General features: G+C 40.5%; 3 protein-coding genes across 3 annotated transcripts; 2 read left to right on the plus strand and 1 right to left on the minus strand.

Moving 5' to 3' along the window:
• Positions 1-1346: 1346 nt before the first annotated feature.
• syngr2b (synaptogyrin 2b) lies at positions 1347-11007 on the plus strand. The gene is made up of 4 exons (XM_083765727.1): positions 1347-1648; positions 6239-6476; positions 7223-7359; positions 8081-11007. Exons 1-4 carry the CDS (start codon positions 1538-1540, stop codon positions 8351-8353), a joined length of 759 nt encoding a protein of 252 aa, XP_083621853.1. The 5' UTR covers positions 1347-1537; the 3' UTR covers positions 8354-11007.
• On the minus strand, positions 9150-17987 carry tk1 (thymidine kinase 1, soluble). Its single transcript, XM_083765728.1, has 7 exons — positions 17804-17987; positions 17617-17648; positions 16872-16985; positions 16616-16709; positions 16012-16101; positions 13706-13825; positions 9150-12996 (listed from the first exon to the last, which is right to left on the minus strand). Exons 1-7 carry the CDS (start codon positions 17876-17878, stop codon positions 12811-12813), a joined length of 711 nt encoding a protein of 236 aa, XP_083621854.1. The 5' UTR covers positions 17879-17987; the 3' UTR covers positions 9150-12810.
• Positions 17988-18279: 292 nt separating this feature from the next.
• On the plus strand, positions 18280-23995 carry afmid (arylformamidase). The gene is made up of 11 exons (XM_083764708.1): positions 18280-18399; positions 19022-19112; positions 19817-19921; positions 20706-20754; positions 20872-20957; positions 21043-21115; positions 21297-21394; positions 21633-21711; positions 22131-22266; positions 22961-23065; positions 23379-23995. Exons 1-11 carry the CDS (start codon positions 18388-18390, stop codon positions 23406-23408), a joined length of 864 nt encoding a protein of 287 aa, XP_083620834.1. The 5' UTR covers positions 18280-18387; the 3' UTR covers positions 23409-23995.
• Positions 23996-24113: the final 118 nt, after the last annotated feature.

The following is a 24113-nucleotide window of genomic DNA, read 5'->3' on the forward strand; positions in this document are numbered from 1 at the left end:
AGTTGGGGTAGGCCTACCATTAATAACCTATAGGCCTATGCAGGAAACCATTTCAAAATTCCTTTGTGTTCGCGAACAGGCGATGGTCGAAAAGTGGGCGGAGGAATGTCGCCCCCAAATAATTCATCTTTTCTGGCGATAACGGGCGATTGGGCGATGTGTCAGCCGATGCTCGCTCGCTGTTAAAACGCATTGTGAGTGTCTGTGACTGTGACCAGTTGATGGTCATTGACACTATTGATGCATCAAGGTCAAGGAATGCAATTATGTTTCTGCACTGTCAAATAGGTCTACATATATTCTAAGATAGCATCTTAAATAAATGTTGTGAAAATGTGTTTGAAAACTTTGAAAAGTTTTAATACAAATAGTTTCAATGGCATCTAAATGTAAGGTTGCAAAATATGCTTATTGCAAATATTGTTGCGAGAATGAGGGGGTACATGGAAAAAGATATTCCACCCAAGGGGTACCTGCTGGATCATAAAAAACATTGAATTATTACTTTTGGGTCACGCCCCTTTGAAACAGCCTGTCTTTCTCTCTCTCTCTTCGTGTAAGTGTGTGTGTACAGTGTGTGTGTGTGTGTGTGTGTGTGTGTGTGTGTGTGTGTGTGTGTGGGGGTGTGTGTGTGTGTGTGTGTGTGTGTGCGTGTGTGTGTGTGTGTGTGTGTGTGCGTGCGTGCGTGTATGTGCGTGTGTGTGTGTGTGTGTGTTTAGGCTATGTTGTTCCGCCCTGTGCTTCCACCTGGTGGTCCCTCGCATTAGTAGGCTACCGGTATTATTTCCGTTTCTATTTAAAATAAATATTAATCGTGCACGCTCACGCATCGCTTAATACAAACAACGAACGAATAGCACAATAGCAAGAAAGAACACAACACAGCTCTGCAATATGTATACGTACGACGTACCGTATTATTCGTAAACTTTCAAATGGCAACTTTGTCATATAGGCCTACCCCTGGGTGAACCCAGAGCCTCGAACCGTTAACCCAGAGGGTGAACCGTGACTGTCAGAACGAGACCGGAAAAGTCTGCAAAATAAAAGAACAGCATGCTACCAGTTTGTTTCTTTGGGTTGATTCATTGGCCTACTATTCCAAAGTCAATGGTAGAGATGAACTGTTTAATGTTTTTGTTTAATCATTTGTGTAATAAAAACATCTGTGTATACATTTTACTGTCTTAAGTTGCGAGTGGGTGAGTGATACAGATATAAAATGTTTTATTAAACACTTCGTGTAAATTAGTTTTACTTTGACATCCATTGCCGGAAGCTTTCTTTTTTTTGTATCGTGGTTGTTTTCATGTTTCGACTCGAGTAGGCTGTTTTACAGAGGCGTTTTCATTCACGGTGCACCAGCCAGCAGCACCTCGCCTCGCCTTCGCAGTCGCGGAGGCTCGCTGGGGAAAGCAAGTCATTATTAAAAGTAAAACCGGCGGCTGCGTGGCTGCCAGTGTATATATCACGGTGTTGTACATAACGCAGAGGAGTGGACGGGTGTATTGTGAATAAATAAACTTCTCGGAGAGACATGGAGGAAACGGGCGGTGCGAGTGCTTACGGTGCGTCGCTCGCAGGAGGAGGCTTTGACCTGCATAAGTTTATCCGACAACCGCAAACCATCGTTCGGCTGCTGAGCTGGGTGAGTTGACGAGGCATGAAGGAGCGTCGATTACACAATATTATACTGGTCAAAGTTTGAAGGGACCACCACGCACTGATCCGTATTTGTTTTAACAAACGTCGACATGAAAGATAAAGTCACAACATAGAAACATGTTTGGGAACAGACGCGCTGCACGGAGTGCACGCGCGTTGGTCTTAAATCAACAGGTGGTGCGCGCACAGGCACAGACTTGTTGAAAGTGAAACGCAGACTCCGGAATCTCGTGTTTTTATTGAGTTTATCGGCTGTTATTTTACCAACAATTCCTGTTCTGTCATGTTTTTATTTAGTTAGCAGGCCAGGGTCTTATTAACCATCATGTTTTATTCATTAAGAGGCTGCTAACCAATTCGTCATACTCTGTAGTATTTTATTCAGTACACAAACAACTAGTCCTGTTCCGCAATGTTTTTATATTGAGTAAACGGGCTGCTAATATTTCACCCCCCGCGGTGTCGTGTTGCGTGCAGCTGGCGTGTCACCATGCAGGCTGCAGTGACAGCACAGCACGGCACAACACACTACACTACACTACAGTACACACACCGCCACACAACCAGAGAATGAGTAGTCTTACTAGCCTTAGCCAATACTACTGCTGCATTAACTCTGAAACTGGAAATAAATGACTGCCGACTTACTTATCTGACTCGTAAGATTTAATAATAATTGGCTCGATTACAGTCTGATTACAGCGACTAGGCTCGATACAAAGGCTTTTATTTTCGTTCGCTACGACTCAAAAAACAGTGACAAACGTCCTGCTATGATAACATGGTATGAGACGATGATATGAATATGACCTTTAAAACTTTGTAGGCTAGGCTACTGTCGTTTGTCTACTAGAACGACTCGGAGCTGCAGACACAGTGTCCATTAACAATTTGAACAAATAGTAGAGTTGAGGCAAGAATTACAACCTGCACCCACCATCCGTGACCCACCCACGTATAGTCTATTAAGTCGTGTGTGTGTGTGTGTGTGTGTGTGTGTGTGTGTGTGTGTGTGTGTGGCGCCTACAGCACGTTTTTTAGTTAGTATATTCTTATCTAGATTGAAAAGGTACTGCATGTTGCAGTGAAAGTCTTGGTCAGTTGTTGGTAGGCAGGTCAAATTGATTATAGGACAGATTTGTATCTGGGAAGTATTTAACTCTGAAAGTACATGTGAATTTTTACACTTTCGCAGATCAATTTAATAACACAAATGATGTTTCTGTGTAGAATGTGAATAATAACAATTACAATAGAGGTAACAATATAGGGTATGCGTCATGCGTGTGACATCGTCATCACACCCAGAAGTTATGCAGGAAAGCCTACTGAGTGTCAACAAACTAGTTTCTGGCCTTGACAGCCCATACATCCACACAGAAAAGTCATACAGTATCTGATTGCATTAAACAACATTAAACTCACTTTGCCACTCAATTTGCCACTCACTTTATGCATGTGCATACCCTCTACACATATACATCTTTATATTATAACAGTTAAAAGTGCTTTACATCAGAAGACCATATCAGAATACACAGTATAAAGTACATGCAGGAGAAGGTTTTCTAAGACCTGTGATGCAGGGATTGCCCAACCTTAAAGGATCAACATGTACTTAGGACTACTGACAAAGTGCATGATAGACATTTCAGAGCATGTCTTCATACAGAGTAGACTATACTACATGTTTACAGAGCATCAGAGTGGCCATTGAGAGATAAATAAATTGCTAACTTGGGCGCTCAAGTTAGTATCTTGAGCGCTCAAGTTAGAATAATGAGTGCTAGTTAATAAGTTACTAACTTGAGCACTCCAGATACTAACATGAGCGCTCAAGTTAATAATTCAAAACAAAAACAAAATCTCTCTCAATGGCCACTCTGGGGCTCCGTACATGTTTGATAAAATGTGGTAGAGTCTGACATTTATGCAGTATTTTTAAACAATTAATATACACCATCTGTTTCATAAGATCTCTATATAGAACTCTGGCCTTATAGTTTGTAAATACAGAATTACATTATGCCAGGATTATGCCAGTGTGGCACTCGGTGCCGCGCTATGAGCTTGTAGAGCTGCTATTTTTCAATAGCTAAAGTATAACATAATACTTAAAAACACCAAAAGGGGTTCCCACCCAAAATGGGTTAACATGTAAATACTAGAGAGGGAGGAGAGCACTCTGGACATAATCTGACCTTGGTTGCCATGTGTGTGCGCGAGCGCATACAAGAATGAGTCAGTAGTAAATGGGGCAGGGCATGATGGGAAAGTAAAATGATACCTGTTGTCCCACTGCTTTGCCCAGCTGGTGAATGTGTGACACATAGTACTATATATGCCCACCATGTGGGGCAGTTTACCTCAACTGGTGGCAAACAAGAAGGATTTGTTCATAGCTTTGAATGGGAGGCACAGTGAAGCTTGAATAATATCAAAGTATCAATATTGTTGATACTTCAGTCTTTCGTGTGGTGGTGTTATTCCATATGAAATGTTTTATTTTGACTCATACACAAATTAAATGTGTGATTTCTAAATGTGTGAAGTCTTTTTGATTTGAAATTGGAACGTCCCCAGCACAATAGCAGAAGGCATTTGTTCGGCTATATATTTTTGTTTCTGGAAATTAATCAAATGGCTATTCAAATATACAGTAGCCTAACCTTCCCGCAATGCATTTTATGCTAACTAATTTGTGCTTAAAGGAAAACTTTGCAGATTATATGCATTACGTATGCTGGTTAATGTGAAACTACCGGTACATGTTTTGGATAACCTAGTTTTGTGATATTAATAACATTTTGAGGAGAAATACACAGATGACATGTGGTATTTTTGCCACACTTTTCCTTTAAGAATCACCCAGTACTGTAGCTAACTGTTGACCTAATAACTCAGATGAGATTATATTGTACTTTATTGTAATTTTAGCACCCTATAAGGACCATACAAATACTGGTTATGTGCTGTGACACACTATTCCCTTTCAATTAAATGTGTGTATTTCAACCTAGGAGAGTGTTTCATCCATGGAACGGTTTACCACACAGTGTCAACCACTTTGCACAATAACAGTATACTGACTATAAACCTTACGCGGAAAAATAAAATAAAAAATTACCAAAACAAACAGCTGTCAATGCTTTGGAAAGCGGAATTTGGTAATTGGTTGTTGGAGTAACTATCCCATAATGAAAATCCATACCTGCTGACTCATTGCAAGTGGCTCCTGATAGAGCAGCAGCAAAATAACTGAAGCGTAACAATAAATGGGCCATGATCCCTCGTGCATCTATTTATCTAGAGCCATTAGTGTGGCAACAGCAGTCAAATCCACACGACTTATAGGACAACCATTGTTCCTGGCAGAAGAATTTCACTTATCGTTTTGCAGTTTTCCACACTCACTCTCTCTGTATTTCCATGAATTGTTTTTTTCCCCCCTACCCCCTCTCTACTTTCCATCTGTCAACAGAAAATCTAGAAATCCCCCCCCCCCCATTCGGACGCCACAATGGTCTCTCTCTCTCTCTCTCCCCCCTCCCTCTCTATCTATCAAGGAGATATTCATGATTGTCAATGACATGGTTTTTCTCCATTTCTCAGCTCTCAGACAATTCTCCCTCGCCTCTGTCTTCATATAGGTGGAATTAAAAGGCCTATCTGTTCCACTGTCCTCTCTCGCCCCACATCCCTCCTCTCCCTGGCAATTCCACTCTCTTTCTACTGCTTTCTTTCTCTCCTGCCGCTAATCCCTCTCCTTTCCCCTCCACTCCCTGCATACCCTCCCTCTTTTTCTCCTCTCTCACTAACCAGTAGTGTCATAATGAATGTAGTTTGGAAAGCTAGTGGCGTCTTTCTCTTGTCACATGGCAGGCAGCTGCACTGAGAACTAGGTCACATGGTTTAGTAGGGAAGCAGTGCAGACAGACACACCACAGGCAGGCCAACAGTAGCTCTTCACACCTCAATATTAGACTGAGAAAAAAAAGTATTACCCAATACCCCAGCTCATCATGTATTTCAACATACCCTTTAAATTAGGGCTGGGAAATATATTGATATCACATCAACATAAACATCGTGATACGAGACAAGTTATTGCTGGAATTGTGGATAACGTAAAATTAGTATTTAATTAACAATAAAAATGTTTTATAATTATAATAAAATCCCCACAATACAATACAATATGATCATTACAATATCGATATCAAGGAATTTGGTCCAAAATATGGTATTTATTTTTGTCCATAATTGCCCAACCGTATTTTAAAGACTATCTAGCAGTCTATCTAATAATCTAATCTAGAATAAAAACATACACTTGTGTTCTTTTTGCTATTGGGCTAGTCGTTTGTTTATGTGCTAAAAGTGTACATTTGAGATGTATTTTGCCATGCAGTGAGTGGATGGAATCACTACTTCTGGTTTCCTACTCGCAGAAGCAACCTATAAAGATGATTAACAATGACATCCCAGGGTTCTACCAAAGCTCAACATTTCTTTAATAAAGTTAGTTTCCTGTCAATTTGTCTTACATCTTGCCCTCTTCTTTCTCCTTTAGATCTTTTCCATTGTAGTGTTTGCCTCCATAACCACAGAGGGCTATGTGAACCCAATTACCAGTGCCCAGGCCAAGTGTATCTTTAACCAGAATGACTCTGCGTGCCACTATGCAGTGGGCATTGGAGTCATTGCCTTTCTGGCCTGTGTGGGGTTCCTGCTGCTGGATGCTTACCTCCCACTGATGAGCAATGCACAAGAGAGGAAGTATGCAGTCATGGCTGACTTGGGCTTCTCAGGTGAGCTCAAACGGGTATTTCAACCAACAAAATGACAGTGATGGGTCTTTTACTTATGTCTGCTGTAGAATAGTGAATTGAAACTGTATTGTCAGTCCAGTCTTTACAAAGGAACTCCAGCAGTAAGAGGCAGAGGGTGTCTGATAAAAACACAAACAAATGTGGGGAATCAGTTTTTCTATTCAAAATTGAATGTGGTTAGAGGTATACATCATGGGGAGGCAGCAACATCATAGTTGTGTTGAATTTTAGCATTCATTGAGTGTCAGTGAGCCAGCTGACAGTCAGTCATTCTTCAGTGGAACAGAGCAGCATTTTAACTGCTTTGCACTTGTATGTGACTACTATTCAACAGATGGCTATGTTAGCACTATCACTTCAAGTGTTGGCCAGGGTATCGTAGGGAAGGGAGGGACAAACAGATGTCATCCTGCATTATGTCCGTTGCTACTGCGTGCATGTGTCTGTACGTGCCATTATTGTGGCAGTATGGCTTTTAACCTGTTTTTCTAGCAGTTGGCTGTAATTTGATCTATGAATGAAACGTGTGTGTGTGTGTGTGTGTGTGTGTGTGTGTGTGTGTGTGTGTGTGTGTGTGTGTGTGTGTGTGTGTGTGTGTGTGTGTGTGTGTGTGTGTGTGTGTGTGTGTGTGTGTGTGTGTGTGTGTGTGTGTGTGTGTGTGTGTGTGTGTGTGTGTGTGTGTGTGTGTGTGTGTGTGTGTGTGTGTGTGTGTGTGTGTGTTCTAGGGGTGTGGACCTTCCTATGGTTTGTCTGTTTCTGTCTGTTGGCCACCATGTGGGGGCGAACTCATGACGTCAGAGGAATCCCAGAGGATGCTGCACGGGCCACCGTGGCATTCTCATTTTTCTCTATCGCCACCTGGGTGAGGAGGACAGCTACTACACCCTACACTGACCCATTCAACAGCTCCTTTTTGAGGTGTTCTAGACCCTCCTATATACAGCTTTTGTCCTCACTCCTCTCAATATTTGCCTTTGACAATGAAAGGAGAAATTAGGTAAAAATTCCACCAAATATGACGTAAATTAAACATCAAAACATTAAACGCCATTGAAGGGAACATTTACGTCATATCTCATATGTAGACGAGCAAATCGGCTAACCAATCACATGTCGGTGGGAGCGCTTGGCCAATAAGGGTGCTTAAGCGCTTGGCCAGAAGATATCAAAGCTCTACTGATTGGCCAGTATGAGATGATGCATGATGATGTACGATGACAAGAGCGCCCCTCACTTCACGCGGGTGTGATTGGTTTTATTTTGATCATTTAAACTTTTTTACTAGAAGTTACTGTGAGCACAGTTGGCAAGTCATGAACTGGTTTTGACCTTGTAAGTAGGTCTTGTGCTACAACGTTTAATGCCATTTCGACCATTAACTGTAATGAAAGGGATGTTTTCTGTGCAACAAGACATACAGCAGCCAGTTAGTGTACTTCCTCGATAAACGGATAAATAGATACAGATGTACCTGTTTCGTTTCACCATTGAATTGTTCAGAAAATCAAAATTCAAAAAGCAGAAAACCCATCATCTTTGCGTTTTTTCTGATTTGCCTCTTCTTACTCTCTCTCTGTATCCAGGGAATCCTGACCTACTTCGCTTTGGGACGGTATCGTCGAGGTATGGATGAGGTTGCTGTGCCAACCTTCGTCGAGCCCCCACAACCAGATCACCTCCATACCCCGTACCCCGCAACCTATGCCCCCACCTCCTATACCCCCCCAACCCCCTACACTCCCACCACTTACTCAGCCTACCCGTCCAGCGGTGGGCCAGATGTCTACCAACAACCTCCCTTCACCTCAAACCCTCAACCCCTGGGAGATGGAGGCTACCAGCCCCCCAGCTATTGAGTCCGTGGGACTGGGTGGAGGGGTCACTGATTAGGTGTTCCAAGTCACCTGTTGATAGTCACTGCAACTGCTTGGCACACAATGACAGAGTGGATGTGCATGCTCATCCAGGTCAGGACCACACAATTTGTGGAGTTTAGGTGAATATCATTCAAGTTTCGACAAAAGATTCATAACATTGGGCATATTTGCAATATATTTATTTAATTTAGAATGGCCACTGAGGATGACAATTGCATGTTTAGATAAAATACAAAAATGCCCTACAAAATAATTTCCCTCACTAGTCTTAAAGACTAATCATCAAAAGTCTAATCATGATAAATCATGACTAAGACTTAATGTGGTATTTGACTAAATTAATCCAGTTTATTCATTCATTATTCATTATTATTTATTGTAATATACAGTATAGATAACTCATAATCAAGTGATTATCAATGATAATCAGTAGCCAAAGTGGTGCAGCCTTGATTCAGTTGTGAGATCTGAGTGTGATCAGTGAGACTTGGAAAACCGGTACATTAAATTGTTAAAAAGTTAAGGTTTAACAGTTTAACACAGTGTTGTCAAGGGGGTCACGCATATCATTTCTGATCTTGAACACATCAGCCTGATGGTTGAGATCCATGTTGGAAGATTTGTAAATCTGAAATTAGTGTGTGTCAAATTAAAATAAATACCTCAAACATACTAATTGGGAAGACATAAACAGAATGTCGGCGGTCAAAGGTCCCGCAATGTGAGATCACTGAACGTATCAGTCAATAAGTGCTCTTGTGGAAGTGGCCAGCACTTAATTTGTGTTCCTTTATTCTCCGTTCTGGACATTGAACTCTGGTGCCTTTGTTGCAGAAGAAGAATGTGTATCTGTACATAGATGTTCACTATGCAAAGCTACCATTTTTAATGGTTCCATGTGCCTGTTTTGTTTTTTTTAGTTTGTGTTCTTTGTTTTATGTTGATCTTTGTGTTTAAGAGAACTTATGAGCACAATGAGCTTATTAGAGTGAATATGATTTTTATTTAATGCAGCAATACCTTGAGACACTTGACTGTGAGACTACCAGCCTAATGCCCTCCTACACATAGACACTCAGTTTGAGGAAGTGTTTGTGGCCTTACGTGTTATCTGTAGAAATGAAAAATGCGGTTTTCATTTCATTCTTAGCTCAATTTCTCAGATTACCTGATACCTAAGAAGAAAGATAATACACAGAAAGTATGTTGTTCACCCGCATAGCAGATTTTTATTATTGGGTATGTTTTTCTCAATAAAATAAAAACCCAGCAAAGTCCACCTACTCTCCTTTTGATAAAGCTTTTTGCCCAGATATTGCAATATCCAGTACTCTGGAACTGACGATAAGTAATGGCATGTTTGAACCTACAAAGTCCTGACAATACTGGAGGTAGAGGTATTTAGTGCTATTTAGATACATTTTGTTAGTAATTGATTGACTTCATGCTGTGGCCCACCAGGCACCAGGTTTGCCTCTCATACTAAACAGTAACTTCATGGGTAACGGATAGATTGTCCTGTATATATGAAAGGCCACAAATTCAGTCCCCTGCGATTGAGGGTCTGAGCAAGACCAAGGCTAGTGCATGGTCAGTACCAGACCACGATGTCTGCTCACTCGTGAGAAACTCTAAAAGAGAATGTCAGATAAATGAAGGGCTGACGTAAAGCCGATGCCCTCAGTCCCAGGGCCACACAATTTCTGCTGACTGTTCATCTTGTTAATTGGTCCAGATATATATATTTGTTTAAAAACTGATCATTTTAGAATCACAGGTGTATGCAGTAGCCTGACCATTATACACTGGATAAGGATGTCGGCCAAATACCTTTTAATGGAAATGTAATTTAGACAATGTGTATATGCCAGTGGCAGATGGCTTAAACACCTTAGCCATTTAGTATGATCAGGATTCAAACCTGTTCTCTGTGTAGGTTGTATTCACTGTCTGTACACGGGCAAAGTGCACTAGAGATAAAAAGAGATTACTTCGCTTTTTCCCATAATATTGGTTCAGATAGCATAACATTTTGGGGCATTTAAAGATATGGTGTTTGGCGACATACTGTAGGATCATTACCCCAGTCATGATGTTTGTTACGGTTGAATCGTCACAGTAGCTTTTTGACTGTAGGACAAAATATACCGTATGTACTGCCTATTGTGCCATATAATTTTAGATTTGTTTTCCATCAGCAATGGTTTCCATAATTCCATTTAGCCAAATGATGTATTCTATCCAATATCAATTTGTTACAACAAAAAAAAAAATTAAGTGTCGCGTTAAGGATTTGGGTGGTGCTATAGTTTGAGGTTATCCTCAAACTGTGCTGTTAGGCCACAGGCTTGGTTTAATTCCCTTAGTATGCATCATCAACTACTCTCTTGTCTTGTCCATCAGTAAAGCACAGCCCTTACCCATAAGTTGCTCTAGTGAAGCGCATTGGCTAAATACCTAAAATGAAACGATTTTCATTTTTTCATCGTCTGCTTATACAAGCCTACTAAGTGAACCCTGTAGTTATTTTTTGCTTACTACTGTAAATGGAGCAAGTGGTGAAAATGAGATTTTCTGATTGTGATTGATGTTGCGTACGAATGCGTAGTAAATCATTACATTTGAGTCTTGTCGATTTTTGTTTAATCTCGATTTTGCCTGTTGTATTTATGAATTTTTAACTTGAATTGCATTTATTTAATTCAGGCTCTCGCTGCAGATCTGAGCGTTGTAGATATGAATCAGACAGGATTTGTACAGTGAATGTTTTAATTTAAAAGGGTGATATCTGCATAGATTTGAACATGAGTTTCAAAATGAGTGGAATTGCACTTATTGTGTTCTCTACATGCACACAAATCTGTTTCATCAAGTGCATACGGTACCATTACAGTGCTTTGATGGAAAGTTGTGATGTTATATCATTTTGTGAGTTGCCATTCCATGTCATTGATTGTGAATAGCACAATAACACCCATTTTAACAGCCCTGTCCTTGAGTCATGGAATAAAAGTATACACAGAATAGTCTTAGTCTTATTGTCTAGAAAAGGTCCCCCTCGAGTCGGGGCACAGGTCTACTCTCCACCAGGGCAGGTCAGGTTGTGGCCTCCTGGTGGCGCTATAATAAGCCAATGTGAAAAGGGTGCCATTTCTTCTTATGCCTTGGATGGCAATTGGATGATTTGAGGCATTTTGTTCCCTGTTGGTGGCGCTATAACAGGTGAAAAGGGTGGGATATATTCCTCAGCCTAGTAGGAACGTCTGTGAAAGATTTCATGTAAATTGCACGCTGCGTTCATGATTTGAGGCTTTTTGTTCAAAACGGGCCAATCCTGTAAACTTTGAAAGCCAATGTTAGCCAATCAGGATGGAATATGAAATATCGATCAGTCTTGAGCACATGACTATAGAGATACTGTGTAACGATTTGCAGGATCTTTGGACAAAATATGGCGGAGTAATATAAAAAAAAGGTTTACAAAAGTCGGCCTCCTGGTGGCGCTATAACAGGCCGTTCTGGAAGATTTGGGGCAGAGGTTCTATCTAGGGAGTGTGCAAAGTTTGGCATCGACTGGGTTAATGGTGCCGGAGATTAGCTGTAAACGGATGGACGGAGTGCAAAACATACTCTCTCCCCATGCCTTCGGCCCGGTGGAGACAATAAGTGAGATCAACAAGCTGTTGCTCAGGAGGTAGAATTGCCATCTTGGAATCTGAGCTGAAGGCCGGTTCAATCCCTCTTTACAAGGCTTCGTATTGAAGTCCATTAGCAAGTCCCTGAGCCCCACATTGCTGTTTGCACTTACTTGGACCAGCTCGCCGTTTCTAATCTTTATTTACAGGTCATATAATTACATAAATTTCCTCCCACAAAGTAAACAGAACATTAAAGGAATCACATTTTAAGAACAAAATAAAATTGCTGTTGCCGATAAAACACATGTATTAAATCTGATGGATATCACTATTTGTCTCTGTGGCTGCAATTGGGTGGTAGTACAGTACAAGTTTCACCATATAGATTGTCATTACATTTTAAGCATAGGTAAATAACAAAGGCCCAGGTTTCATAAAACCAGGATTACAGGTCTAGTAGTAATGGCTGCCAATTTCAACTGCAGCCAAAACCTGTCAAGTCAAATGCCTAAATGGTGACATAAACAACACACGTACGTCTCTCTACATTTAGTGTACATTTTACACTGCCTTGTTTTTTTCCTTTGTGTGGTTAAACTGTCTAGGCATAGAATGTTTCTATACCAGAATGGCTTCTACCGACAGTCATTTTCTATTGTAAGAATTCCCCATAGCTCCATAGCTTGTGTTAAGTAACCACAATACATTACACACAATACATTACACAAATGTCTACTGTATATACACTAGTTGATTGGACCAATTGGCCAAATCAAATCTTTGACTGCATCAATCCGTTCAGAGCTGTAGGGTGGAGAAGAGCCTCCTGGGAACACCAGAGTCCAGCTGTTTTGCTGTTGTGAGTGCTTGTGGTGGAGTCTCCTCCTTCATGGGGGAACAGTTCTCTTTGTTGAACGTCATCAGCCCTCCGTAACACTTCCGACATACTGCCTGGTACTTATCTGCTCCACCGATCACCTCTACCTATAGACAGTAATAAAACCATGTTGAAAATGTTCACACACACACACACACACACACACACACACACACACACACACACACACACACACGTGTGTTTATTCAAATCAATAGTCTTCAGTCTGCAGTACACCGTTCTAACGGACCAGAAGTGGGGCCGCTGTTTCATTTGGGGGGCGTGAAATTTGTAGTCCCCGTGTGTCTCTATGGAAGCCCTCGCCCCTAGTACCTCCCCCTTCACATTCAATAGATCCTGTGATCTTTTGTGGCCAGATGTAAGTTCCTGGGGTCTAGTAGAACTATAGTAAATATAAATAAATCACCGTAAGATTTTCATCTCACAAAACTCCTTATAGCATGGCCCTATTGGGTCCCTAAACCCTTACCTTAAGTTGTACCATACAGAAACAATATATCAGTCACCGTTGTATGTTTGCCATTTGCAGAATGTTTATAAACTCACCTGCACATTGCCTGACACAAATTAATCAATATTAAAACGAGCTAAATAAAAGCGAAACAAAAAGCTCATAATACTCATATCGAGTCCATATACTAGTTTGTCCGTCATATTACATGAAACCTGTTCCAATTGACCCGATTTTAACAACACACACTAAAGTACTACAGAACGTTAGTTCATCATCACACCCTCTTTGCCTCCTCCATCATCTCATTCACCCCACTCCTTCTCAACCTTCACTCCACTCACCTCCTGCTCAGCTCCCAGTCTCTTTGTGTATGAAGCCTCTTTGAAACACTGCATACAGACAGCATTAAGCTTCACCACGCTCTCAGCCAGAGGAACCAGGCTCAGTATATTGCCAAACGGCTGAGGAAGGACAAAAAGAATAAGGTTAGGCTACATGCAAGCTAGGTGCCACAATTACATTTCACAAGTAGTTTCAGTTTTTTGCATGCCTGACATCATGATAAGAATCCGGGGCAATTGAAACAAGCTCTCATGGCATTTTGCGTCAGCATTATTGTATAACTGTACCTCTGTACTTTTTGCAAATTAAAGTATCTATCAGTCCCCCTATCCTTTGGCACTGGTAATGGATTATGATAGTTAGGGCTACTAACGGGCTACCAAACCACAAGCCTAAGATCATATGTATCATTTGTACTACTAAGAGGCTGCAAACTGGTTGTATGATTGTTAGTAACACCATCTATGTGTGCAGATGATTTGGCTATTTATTTTTCCTGGTTAAAGTTTCAGGAGGTTTTACACTATGGTGTTTGTGATATAATATGAAATGTAGCTGTATCAAATGAAATGTAAATGTATCATATTCAAGAGCTTTTTTTTAATAAATCAGTTCAGCACAGCTGAGGTTTGTGTCACTATCCAAATGACGCTCATTGACACTCGTTAAAGTGCAAGACCACTTTGATAGAGGTTAGGGTTGTGTAGTTACCTTGCCATCATGTAACTCTAAATGTAGACAAGAAATAAAAAAGAATTGCTCCAGTGATTAGAAATTCATAATTCAAAATATGCTCGCCATTGACTTACATTGTATGCTGAAACGCTCTAAAAAATGCTCTCAAAGTCACTCTTTTAGTGCCATAAACAAACACAAATAATGTTGATTCAGACAATATAGAACATCACCAAAACGCATACAGTTTTTCATTTATTTATAAAAAATGTTAACTTTGTTGATTTTACTATTTGAAGATATGGTTACGGATCCAGTACGGATTTTCTTCCTGGCAACATCAATGGGAAGTTAACTTTTATTTTTCCAGTACCAAAACAGTACAGTTTTGGTGATGTTCCATATTGTGTTTGTTTATGTACTAAAAGAGTGACTTTGAGCTGTTTTAGCGTACAATGTAAGCCAATGAGGGGCATATTTTGAATTATCAATTTCTAATCACTGGAGCAATTATTTTTGATTTCTTGCCATCCACATTTGGAGTTACATCAAAAGGGGAAATAACACACAAAACTAAATAAACACATATCAGTATCGGCAAATTTGATATTTTAAACATCAGTATCGGCCAAGAATTTCCATATCTGTGCGTCCCTACCCTAGTATAATGCTATGAACTAGAAGAGTGTTGTCATGACTCATGACAAAAGGGGAATGCCCTCAACTTTCGAGACCATCTTTCAGATCAAATGTCTGATGAGGATATGACGTGTTGGAAAAAACACACTGGCATTTTGAGATAACACTCTTTAAAGCATAGCATTGAATCTGCACTCTTCTTACTGGCTCTTTGTGGGCCAAGTTAGAAAAAAGGCAAGCATTCATGTTGCCAGTAAGGAGTAATGGCTGTATGTTCTGTAATGTGAGGAGGAGTAAACACTTTTCAGGCTCTAATGGGTAACCTGATGTACAAATGTATCTGAATGATTCCCAGAATGCCATATTCATGCTGCCGTGTTGTGCGATACCAGTCATTCCAGTTGAGACATCGGCACAGCTGCATTTTGTAATGTTTTTCTTTTGTTTCTGTTCACTGTTGTATGTGTTTTTCTTTTATTTATTTGGAGTCCAAATAAAAAGTTGTTCATTGACCAAGTAGATCTCCTAACAAAAGTACTGTACTGTACATGGACCTCCAGTCACCATTAAACCCATCACCTCTGACATGTCATGCTGTATCATGAGACTTTTAGTTTAAAGTCTTTAATTTCCTGTATAGTGTAGTGAGCACTGAGCAGAGGTTACTAAACAATACACAAGTCCAGAGCACAACTCCCTATTACTGATACTGCACAGCAGTGACAGCACACAATAGGTCCTAAAATAATAGACAATGAACTGACTGTTTTACATCCAACTATGGTTTTTGTTTAGTGACATTACGTACTGCCCCCACAGTCACCTATCCTTCTCCGAACAGTGTTTACTTCCCATACGCAGCGTCTTGTTTTTAGCTATACCCACAGTGGCACTCTGTCTGCTCAAACAGTAGCCGTTTGTGAATCTGAATAGTGAATAGATAACAAGTAGACTATCACATTTTTGCCTCTCATTGACAACACACCCCTACCTTTCTTTGGAAGGTTGCATCCAAGGCAGCTACAATGATGGTCTTTCCCATGTTGGCCATCTCTTCACAGAACTCCACTGTGTCAGGGAACTATAAATATAACATTACAATTTACTATTTAGGCATTTAGCAGACGCTCTTAATCCAGAGCGACTTACATTAAAGGTATATTCAGTGATTTCACTCAAAAAACCTTAGGTTTCGTTTTTGGCTGTGGGACCCAGCCTTTCGTCCAATCAGGATAGAGAGTCAAAAACGAAACCTAAGGTTTTTTGACCCCCAGGGGTTAACTGGGGACAGGGAGGAACTCCTTATATGGTCAGCACACTCTATAGTCGGGAGGATTATCACAACAAAACAAAAGAATAAGTGATATTTGAATTAAGTGAAATCACTGAATATACCTTTAAGCAAGAACAAAAAAGCATGGGAATAGTCTACATCACATAAAAAGCATTTATCATGAAACATGCGTAAGCTAAGAACGTAACAGTGGAATATCTATATAATGAAACTATATAGATGGATATTGTTCAGTCAATAAATGTTTAGTAGGTCTGTACATGTATTTCTATGGATTAACCAATGACAAAGTTATACTCACAAACTGGCCTTCATCAATTCCAATGACGCAGGATTTCAACGCCAGAGAGCGCAAATCTCCCAGGCAGTTAGCAGGTACTGCTTCAATTGTGTTTCTGAACCAAAAGAGCTAATTTAAATACATTTTAACACTCTCTCACTCTCTCACTCACTCACTCACTCACTCTTCAAAATAAAATTGAGAAAAACAAGAAAATCTTTTACTTTTAAACCTAAAATGAAAATTGAGAATACATGTCGTCCCGGGACCCACTTACTTGTCATGTGTGGCCATGCCTTTCTGAGAATAGCGTGTGTCTTTGGCATACTTTATCACAAGGCAGTTATATTGAGCAACTTGGAATCGACGCACTCTCCTCATCAGTTCAGTGCTATAAAATAAAAATACATGAGTTTATCAACAACACCATAGCTAACTGATAATAACAGGATGTGTGACATTAGGAACTCCAGCCAGATTGTGATGATAATAAAACTCAACTCTGGGAGGAATCTAGCCCTATAGAATGTCTGATCTTACATACATTTCATGTAGCTTTGGTCCATGAAACACATTAGAGCTATGGACCAGAGCTACATTTCATGTACAGTATTCCACTTAATTGTAGGCTATGTAAGATCAGACATTCTAGTGCTAGGAGGAAGCAAGCCTCGTTTTCTGGGACAGTTTTAGCAAGCTAAATTGATAGTAAAAACAGTAAACACACTTGGCTAATATCGAACTCTGTAACTAAGTGAACGCCGCATAGGTTAGAGTAGTACTGCTTCATTGTGTTTCTGAACCAAAATCTCTCCCAAAATAGCTCAGTGAAGCCGCGCCTACAGTGAAGCAGACTGCTTCAATCATATTTGGCGCGATGTCTGCTACTGTAAACTAAAGACCATAGCTAGATCTGCGCTTTGTCTGATATTGGTTGCACATTACAAACAGTTAAGAAACTTAACAGATACGGCAGTTATGCCGCTTACATCGGTAATGAGATAAAGAAACAAATAACACACCTTTTCCCAGAAAACATCGGTCCAAAGATAACCTGCAAAATAGGTCAATAAAATTGTATGTTTTTGCTTAGCCATTGTTGTAACTTATTATTCAAGCGTACCGTATCACATAGCATGGTTATTAACACATATGTTTGCCGCCGCGAGACAATGAATCATTGTCCACATCAACTTTAAGTTTACAAACCTGAATTTGTCCTCTGGCTTTCTGTGGGGAATTCGGTAGAATTCTTGGGACACCCAAACACGGCAAACAGTCCATATTAGATAGAACAGTTTAATAAAACTCGATCAAAAAAATAAATAAAACAAGCTAATAATGATAAAACAACTAACTGTACTTAACACAACTGAAAATCCGCGCCGAAGCTCGCAACTGGACATTTATACAGGAAATAGTTTTGCCCAATCGTCACGGAGCCACGTGACAATCACAACCAATGAGGTGTGACTCTGATCAACAACCAATCAGAACATACTCAAGTTAGGCGCGGGACACAAGTGGGCCGAGAGTATTACTCTATGGCCGAGTGGCTTAAAAAAAGCAGCAGCTGGAATGGGGTCAAAGTAGCAGATGGAATGTGCTGACATTGGCTAGCCGCTAGTGGCTACTGATTCACACACATGCCAATGTTCTAAAGTTCAGCTTCAGTCACAGTCAGTGTGTGTGTGCCATTTCCATGTTGTGGACATTCTGTCTCTGCTTGCACGTCGGACTCGTCCAGCTAAAACAGTAGTGGGGAAAAGTAAAACATTACAGCTTTGGGAGACATGGAGAAAGATGTAAGTACACATGTGTCCTTAATATATATTATATAGAAATCTTCACATGTATGTAATATAGAACGACGCCGCATTTATGCAAGAGATTGATTGATTGAAATATTTATTAACAGTTTGCAGAATTACAGTACATTTCCAGCACAACTCAATACAAAGACTGTTAACTAGTCTGTGAGTGGACGACCCAATAAAGCATTACACTTGTTTACAAGAGGGTCCACCTTGTTCAATTCATCAAAAATCACTCGGAATCAAATTAATTGGCATGAACTCTACTCTAGTCAACAGGGTAAATGGTCACGTGCTAGTACAGCATAAGATTATATTACTTATTTACTTCCTGACCTCAAACCAAGGAAGGATTACACAAAATATATTGAACAGGAACTCTTGCAAGTTGCAATCTGTTTTGTGGAGCTGTAATTCTACGATTTGAACGCCAGAGAGCGCTGTTCACCACAGCACTGTTTGACACAGATCTGTGACAGCAGCTGCAGCGGCTCGCCTACACATGGTGTTTATTTGCCTTGTTTGGATTCTTTGGCATTTGACTGTTGCAATTCAGTTCAGTGAAATACATGGGTAAAAGAAGGACTCTCTGCCTCTCGTCCCCGTCGGACAGGAGCTCGAGAGGCAATACTCCCCAAGTCAGTGGTCACACAGAATGTCTGCAGACGACGTGATCAAAGCGCACGTCGCGGCGCTCAAAGAAGGTTGGTCTTACAATAATTTCATTCATTAACAGATATTTAATTTGAACTGGCAGTGGCCGGCCCGGCAGGAGTCTAGCGTTACTGCCTACTGCTGCTGAGATATGTCAGGTTGTACAGTGTAGCCTACGGACTGGTTAGACTTGTTGTCAGTGACAGTGTATCCCATTCTGCTGCTACTGACGCACTTTGAATAGAAGGGATGAAGTGCTTGTTATTGGGTTGCAATTGTAGTTGTAGTGTTGGACCAATAAAAGTGTCAGTTAAAATAAGTGTTTATTAAATTGCTTTATAATCTGATAGCAAATTAGCAATCAGAGTGGTGTTCAGAACTGGACAGTGGACAGTAACTGTCTGTCTTTTGTAAACAGAATCAACAGATTACAGAACGCATATTTAGGTGGCCTCAGAACACCAATTATATTTAACCAGGAGATAACCCATACAGGATGAACAAGTGGAATTTGAAGTGATGATGATGATGATCAATGATGACACAAAGAAGTGAGCAGACAAAATTGGAACATAACATTGAAGATGATAAATGGATACTCTCTGAATAAGATATATACAGGCAGAGAACATAGCATGTAGAGCTTTCACTATTTAAGAAAAGTCAATCACCTGTAGGCTACTATACCTTTTATGTCATTGTGTCTAAATGTCAGTATGATCGTTTTTGTGTGTTTGTTTGTAACATTATTCAGGTACTGAGCGCGCTCGTGGCCTGGCCCAGACCTTGTTGAATGTACCCTATGGAGAGGGAGAAGGAGAGAAACTGGATGTTTACATACCCAGTACCAATTCTCTGGGTGAGTTAAGTCATCCCTTTATTGTACATAAATATGGTTGTTTGTGCACATCGCACTTCAGATGTACACTGCCTGCCACATGGTTTCTGTAAACATACTCGTACTCATACTTTTGTTTCGAAAGAGAGGCAAGTAGGGGGTTGCCTTCAATATGGTGCTCCTGGAGTAGCCTAAGATTTAGACTCTTGTAGATGTACAGTATTTATCGTTTCTGACATTTTCAATCTACGAGAGTCTAAGCGAACTCACCCCTTGGTCCTTCGCCCAAAACCCCCTGCCCTTGAATGGCTCTGAACATGTACAAATGCTAAATCTAAGGTGCTTACGCTGTTGCCCCACTTGTCCTTGACCTTGCGCATAGCGTTTACCTGAACCTGAATGGATCTTTCATCCATCTAATCTAGATTAGACTGTCGTAGATTGAAAATGTCAGAATCGATAAATACATCTACGAGAGTCTAAATCTTAGGCTACTCCTGGAGAAGTTTTAGGGTTCAGCGCCTTGCTCAATGAAACTTTGTTTCCACAATCCACATATATCATGGATGTCTATATACTACGTCTCACTTAGTTCCAACAATACTTTGTAGACTCTATTCCGTTCAGTATAATAACAATGCATGAAAGATGTTTTATCCCTTCAGTGATACTGAATTATTTCCCTGTAATTTTCTGTTCTGTTCTGTTTTGCTCTGTTCCATTATTTTATCTTATTTTCTGTGTGTGTTGTTGTCCTCTGTTCTATCATGTCCTAACTAACTGGTATGGTATCCCTTTGTTTTAGACATGCCCCTGGTTATCTACATACATGGAGGCTACTGGCAGTTCCTCAGGTAATAATCTTTATTATGAAAGGGCTGCACAGTATTCACCAAGGTATTGACGCTTATGCATCGGAGAGTTGCTTCAAATGAAAATCTCACTGACTGTCTCTCGATCTCCACATACAGTAAGGAGGAATCTGGCTTTATGGCAGTCCCACTGGTCCAAAAAGGTGTGGTGGTTGTTGCTGTTGGATATGACATCGCTCCCAAAGGTAAAGGGTTGCTTTTTTGTGCCTGCAGTGTAGTAGAAATACTGACATACTGAAATACCTTTTCTGTTCATCACTTACTTCTCAGGCAATATGGACCTGATGGTGTCCCAGGTGCGTAAGAGTGTGGTGTCTGTCATTCAGCAGTACAGTCACATCAGGTACTGCACATTGCTTGTTCTTCCTAGCTTCACTGGCAACTCTTTTCAAGATAATCTTTATGTGATGTGTTTATCTTGGCTGCTACAACAACTGATTCATCAGCCCTTCTTTTCCTCTTACCTGCTGTATGAGTGGTGAAAATATTTTCTTCTTCTGAGATCCAACAAATCTCTTCCTCAGTGGCCTATACCTGTGTGGTCACTCTGCTGGTGCTCACCTGGCTGCCATGGTCCTGTCCACTGATTGGTCACAATACAACATCACCCCTCAGATCAAAGGTGAGGCCTGGTGAGAGGAGAGGGCAGGAATGAGTGTTTACAGACACTGTTAACTGTTATCTAGAGCAGCATACATGAGTGAGCAGGAAGGTTCCACTGCTTCCCTTCCCACACATCTTGTTTTAGTTCTCTTTCTGTCACTCACTCACTCACTCACTCACTCACTCACAAAAATGAACATCCCAAATGCCTCAACCCTAACATCCACAGGTTTCCCGTCTACCCTTACACCCTTCAGGTGCCTTCCTGGTCAGTGGTATCTACGACCTCCTACCTATTCTCTCCACCTATGTCAACGAGCCTCTCAAGATGACAGAGTATGTACATGTTGTAGTACACTACATGTTGTAGACTTGTAGTACACACACACACACACACACACACACACACACACACACACACACACACACACACACACACACACACTACTCTCAGTTTCTGTCTGATGCCTGATTTATTATTTAAGTACCGGTATAACTCAGGCTTTGTTTTTGTTTCTACAAGCTCACCACGCATCACACTGCAACACGTTACAAAGTTACATTTTCTTTCTTGTTTTTTTGTGTGAATGTAGCACAGTATATGTGTAGGTCTTTGTCTGTGTCTGTTTTGGTGTAAATATTTGTGTTCGTGTAATCTACTATCTCAGAACATGCCTATGTCCTTGTCTTGTTTAAAACGTGTGTGTCCATTGTATACTCTATATCTCAGTGTTTGTTTCCTATGTTCTTTACAGGGAAGTAGCAGTGCAGAATAGCCCCAGTAAACTGGTCCCTCAGCTCAAACTTTCTTCCTCCAGTTGTCACATTGTGGTTGCCATGGCAAAGAACGACTCCCCAGAGTTCCGCAAGCAATCCGAAGATTACTACAAAGTTAGTGATCCATAGACCCTTGAATAGAGCACCAGAACTGTCTGTCTACCAGTTAATGACATGGGCCAGGTTTCCCAAAGAGATTTTGGGTCGTTCGTAGCTTGCACAGGTGTGCAGCGCATGCGCACATGCCCAGATGGCCACACGTAACAGGTAACGTGTTTCCTGAAAGACTTTGTTGTCATGATGAGTAATGATATAGCTAGATGATGGAAAAAGGGGCTTATGTGCATATGCAAAGGGCATATTTGCAGTCACAGTTAGGCCTACTAATAGTCCTACAACAGCACCTTATAAGGAAGTTGCGTGGAACAATTGGTTAAGTCTGACATCGATTGCTAGGGCTCTCCGACCAGTTACGTGTGTGCTTACGCTACATCGTGGCGTGTTTTGAGAGAGGCGCTTACGCGCGCCTTTCAGAAGCACCTGCAATGTAAGGGACATGTCGTTGAAAACAGCATGTAAGAACTACATGTGCACGTTCTCATTGGGAAACCCGGCCATCTACTTAAATGATCACCTACCAGCAGGTGGCAGAAATACTCTTTTATTGGTCTCTGTGTAGGTTAGCAGGCCACCAATGTGGCAAGTTCATCATATAATATGATGACTGATACTAGCCTGACTGATAACAGTGACAACACAGAAGTATGTTTTTCATTATGCCCCTTCTTCGCTTCCCTGACCTTTAAAGGCGTTGGCAGCTTCGGGAGTAAATGTGACCATGGAGGATGTGCCCAACACAGACCACTTCAATATCATAGAACAACTGGTGGATGGGGACTATCACTTAACAATGGTATTTGCAACACACACCAAGCCCACTTAATTAGACAGGGAATACAGTTTAGTGTAATCATGATGTTTTCTTGTTTGTTTTTTATATTACGGTAATATTACCGTATTATTATTATTATTAATAATAATAAAAGAAAAGTTGTGCAAATATCTGTTACTGTTCAGCAATTTTATAGCACATGGCATTAATCAGTGTTTGCATTTTTTCTTTCTGCTTTCCTACCTTTTCTCTGCTATTCCCTCCATAATGTTCTTCTTTCCAACCCCCCCCCCCCCCCCCCCCCATCTTCTTTGCTTCTTAACTTCATTCCTAGCTCCTGTTGAAAATGATGGGGAAAGGCTGAGATTTTCTGCCTCCATTTTGTATCAACTTCTAGACAGAACTGCCTGAATAGGAGACGTTACTGAGAAAAGAAAATCAGTGTTATAGTAAATACCACTGTATAGCCTATATCAAGGTAAAAGAAAAAAAAAACGTTTGGTTCAGTCACTGCACTCATTAATTTTATTGGCATAGTATAAGCATGTAAATGTAACAACAATTTACTTTGTTTTTGTATTATTGTATGTAATCTTTTGTAAATGAATACTGAGAAGTTAGGATAATATGACCTCATATGAAGCCTAATGTCTACTTGTCAAGTCAACCTGTTGAGTATGTAGAGAGTGCTTTGTATTGCAAATATCACAATACAGCACATCACACAAACTGTCATCCACACTTGGCTAACATCTGTTAAAAACAAAAAATTCAAATATACATAACATCTCATTTGTAGGGAAAAACATTATAAAGTTGCACTTTGTGGTGTTACTTGCAGTCCACAATCAATCATCTTAAAATAACTGGTGTTACATGATTGTTGTGTTCACTGTACTGTAGGATTATGAAATTGAAAAACATCAAACGTAAATAAATGTCTATATTTAAGACAGTCTAATGATGTTTGATCAAATATAATGTGTATATTGGTGAGTTTTAAGTTTCGCAATAAGCCTGTTTATGTGGGCAACAAATGAAATCGCTGTTCCCCTCCCAAAAGATGGGC

The sequence above is a fragment of the Protomyctophum parallelum genome (assembly GCF_964188405.1).
Source record: "Protomyctophum parallelum genome assembly, chromosome: 5".
Taxonomy (NCBI): Eukaryota; Metazoa; Chordata; class Actinopteri; order Myctophiformes; family Myctophidae; genus Protomyctophum; species Protomyctophum parallelum.